The following is a 4,125-nucleotide window of genomic DNA, read 5'->3' on the forward strand; positions in this document are numbered from 1 at the left end:
TGCGGAGGATGTAAACTATCCCATGACAGCTGAGAGTTATACATGGTGTCCTGGCCAACATTCATCCCTCAACCAACTGTATTCAAAATAGATTACCTGGTTGTAATTAAAACAGCATGCCAATGAGTGGCCACAGACACAATGGACAGAATACTCCGTGTTGTTTCAATGTTATGAGAAACCCTTCTTTTAAAGACTATTTCTCAACCGCAGTTAGGGATGGGCAATAAACTTGCCAGCAACACCCACATCCAGTTAATGGATAGGGACCCCCCCCCGCCCCCCAACAAACAAGAAGACCGAGGCCCCCTGTTGGATTCATATGGAACGAAATGCATGCTGGTAACATAGGATGAGGACACCTATTGGAAGTGGATGGAACTGCAAGTTTCTCAGCGGATTATTTTATTAGTGTCACAAGTAGGCGTACATTAACATTGCAATAAAGTTACTCTGAAAATCCCCTAGTTGCCACACTCGGGCGCCTGTTCGGGTATACGGTGGGAGAATTTAGCATGGCCAATGCAGCTAACCAGCACGTCTTTCGGACTGTGGGAGGAAACGGGAGCACCTGGAGGAAACCCACGCAGACACGGGGAGAATGTGCAGACTCCGCACAGACAGTGACCCAAGCCGGGAATCGAACCCGGGGTCCCTGGCGCTGTGAGGCAGCAGTGCTAACCACTGTGCCACCCATAACCCCTCTCCATGCAGATAACCCCACACCTTCACAATCCATTCCAGCACCAACTCCAGCTCTTACTCATTCACTTGTGAAAAGCTTCCAGATTTGAGTCTAAAAATGACCTTTTCTCAATGTGGAAATGCTTGTGTGTAACCCTGTGCAAAGTCATGTCCTCCATCATCATTCCTGATCGCGATAAAACCACTCGGACACCACATTCTCAGCTGAAGGCCTCATTTGGAGGGAGTGCCCCAGTAGCTCCTCTCCGCACAGCTCCCACAGCTGAATAACTCCCTCGTTTCTGAGTGAACAGAACTGGACACAGTTTGTAAGAAATAACCTGATTTATTTATGGAACCCTACCCAAACTGTAGGTCATCTGTGACAATGGCGGCCGGAGTGAGAATCGAGAAGGGAGAGGGCTCTTTAAGTGTTTGTCTGTTCCCCACCCCCCGCCACAGCCTGTAAAAATGGGGGTCTTCACTTTACCCTGTCAAAACCCAGCAGCTTTAACACCCAACCCCCTCCCTCTCCACCTCCCCCCCCCCCTCCCTCTCCAACCCCCCACCCAACAACCCCAACTCCCCACTCAACAACCATCCTTTCCCCTCAATTCTCACTCCGGGGTGACGTGAAGTCTGAGGCATTAAAATGGGGTTGGCCTCAGATTAAAAAGCTTGGGAAGCATTTTCTCAGGAACTCGAAGCCATATTTTCCAGGAACAGTTGAAGCTTTCAGAATACAGAAGGTGCAGAGGAAGCATTTTACACCAGAGAGAAAACACCCTCTGCAAGGACCCAAGACTGAAGCTGATTAAATCCAGTTCAGCTGCAGTGTTGGATGTCAATGTGTATCAGAGCCACAGACCCGTGGAGTTTGGTTCTTTCAGGCTTCACTGTGCCAGACTGCAGACGAGCCGGATCCCGGGCCAGCCGGACCGTCTGCAGTGACCTCCTGCCCGGCTGCTCATTGTGAGAACTCAGAATTCCAACGTGGAGCCCAGGCTGAGGTCTGAGGGGCGAGGAACAAAGTGTTTGGCTGACCAGGAGGTGCCAGGAGAGAGAAAGCCAGAATATAGGAGACTGGGTGAAATCCTGGCAGTGTGACCCCTGCCACTTTATACATCAGTCCCTGCGACACCGTGCTCTGTTAAACACCAGCATCCAGCTTCCCTCCACACGGCTGGTTTGGCCGACAACATTCGCAGAATGTCTCCCTTGCAAAATATTTACAGCCCCAGGCCCCGAATCCCTGTGTCAAAAACTCGACACTCAGCTGACCCCCAGCAATGATCTCACCTTGAACCCCATGACCCCAAGCAATGACCCCGCCCTGACCCCCAGCAATGACCCCACCCTGACCCCCAACAATGACCCCACCCTGACCCCATGCAATGACCTCACCCTGACCCACCAGGACAACAGCAATGACCTCACCCTGACCCCCCAGGACAACAGCAATGACCTCACCCTGACCCCCAGGACAACAGCAATGACCTCACCCTGACCCCCAGGACAACAGCAATGACCTCACCCTGACCCCCAGGACCACCCCAGACCCCCAGGACCCCACCCATGACTCCACTCTGACCCTCAGGATCTCACCCATGACCCCACCCTCCAGGCCAAAGCCCCTCCCTCGGCCCTAACCCAGATTGAGTTCCCAGGCGGGGACTCCTGCAGGCGGACGGCAGCTCAGTAAGGTTTGAATTTTCGCTCAGCCCTCAGCAGAGCGATCTTCTGTTTATCCTCTTCAAACTTCTTCCTGAGCTGAGCGATATCTGCAAACAGAGACAATAAACTATCAGGACAGAGTTACAATATAACCAGCCCAGTTTGGGCTGCAGTGGAGACGTGAGGCCCCCGTCCTCCCCACAACTTACTGAGGTTCAGATCAGATGTTCAGCAGCCAGGCTTCACTCTCAGTAGAGTCGCTGCGATCTGTGGACCCGAGAAACCGCGCTGCCAGCTTCTGTCCGACCCTCTCACTGCCCCCAATAAACCAACACCCGGCACCTGGACTCCTGAAGAGTCTGTACTTCCCCCACAACCCTCCACACCAAGCCCGCGACCCGTGTGACCCTTGACCCACAGCCCCATGCCCTGCATCCTGACCGATTGCCATCCCAACCACTGCCCACAGCCCCCGACCCCACCCACTGCCCTGTGATCCCTGACCCCACCCACAGCCCCGCGACCCCTGACCCCCAGCCACTGCCCCGCAATCCCCTGACCCCCAGCCACTGTCCCGCGATCCCCTGAGCCCCAGCCACTGCCCCGCGACCCCTGACCCCCACACTCACGTTCCCGTTTGGTTTCCCGGTGTTGCCAGCTGTAGAAGTTCAGCAATTCTTTCTGAGCTCGTCTGCGTTTCTCCCGCTGGAGCAGCCGCAGGTTTGCCACCTCAGTGCGGGGAATTCCCGGGCGCCGGCCCTTCCTGGTCACCTTCACCCAGCCGTCCTCGTCTGGAACTCCATCCTCCGCCTCCTCCAGAGCTTCCAACTGGGAAGAGAACAAACAGTGAGGGGTAACGAGTGAGCCTCCCCCACCCCCTCCTTCCTCTACACCACCCTCATCTTCCCTTGCCCCCATCGGTTCCCCTTCGCCTGCGCTCCCCTCCCCCCCACCCCCTGCGCTCCCCCCTCCCCCCCCCACCCCCTGCGCTCCCCCCTCCCCCCCCACCCCCTGCGCTCCCCCCTTCCCCCCCACCCCCTGCGCTCCCCCCTTCCCCCCCCACCCCCTGCGCTCCCCCCTTCCCCCCCACCCCCTGCGCTCCCCTCCCCCCCACCCCCTGCGCTCCCCCCTTCCCCCCCCACCCCCTGCGCTCCCCCCTTCCCCCCCCCCTGCGCTCCCCCCTTCCCCCCCCACCCCCCTGCGCTCCCCCCTTCCCCCCCACCCCCTGCGCTCCCCCCTTCCCCCCCACCCCCTGCGCTCCCCCCTTCCCCCCCACCCCCTGCGCTCCCCCCTTCCCCCCCACCCCCTGTGCTCCCCCCCCACCCCCTGCGCTCCCCCTTCCCCCCCCACCCCCTGCGCTCCCCCCTTCCCCCCCCACCCCCTGCGCTCCCCCCTTCCCCCCCACCCCCAGCGCTCCCCCCTTCCCCCCCACCCCCTGCGCTCCCCCCTTCCCCCCCCACCCCCTGCGCTCCCCCCTTCCCCCTGCGCTCCCCCCTTCCCCCCCCCACCCCCTGTGCTCCTCTCCCCGCTCCACGCTCCTCTTCAACCCCCCTCCTTGTGTACCTCTGCCACCTTCTGGTCGTGTTCCTTCATGAACTCGTCAACCTCAGTCTGCAGTTCACCGGGGTTAACGATACGGGAGCAATAATCCTGCATCCATTCTGGAGGAAGCAAAGATTTATTTAATTAGTCAGCTAGTGTGTGTATTTTTTTGGCCTTTACTTTAACAGCAGTTTTTCAAGTTTAAAGTGAAAACTAGAAGTGGGC

The 4,125-nt window shown here is 58.2% G+C and overlaps 1 protein-coding gene across 1 annotated transcript in view; it reads right to left on the reverse strand.

Annotated features, from left to right (window-relative positions):
• Positions 1-2,304: 2,304 nt before the first annotated feature.
• The window catches only part of rrp7a (ribosomal RNA processing 7 homolog A), a 25,025-nt gene continuing 23,204 nt past the window's right edge, over positions 2,305-4,125 (reverse strand). The window contains exons 5-7 of the mRNA XM_078237558.1: positions 3,922-4,019; positions 2,988-3,186; positions 2,305-2,465 (exon numbers count right to left, since the gene is read on the reverse strand). Coding sequence (XP_078093684.1) covers positions 2,380-2,465; positions 2,988-3,186; positions 3,922-4,019 — 383 coding nt within the window. The 3' untranslated portion in view covers positions 2,305-2,379. The remainder of the gene's footprint in view (positions 2,466-2,987; positions 3,187-3,921; positions 4,020-4,125) is intronic.

The sequence above is a fragment of the Mustelus asterias genome, chromosome 21 (genome assembly GCF_964213995.1).
Source record: "Mustelus asterias chromosome 21, sMusAst1.hap1.1, whole genome shotgun sequence".
NCBI lineage: Eukaryota > Metazoa > Chordata > Chondrichthyes > Carcharhiniformes > Triakidae > Mustelus > Mustelus asterias.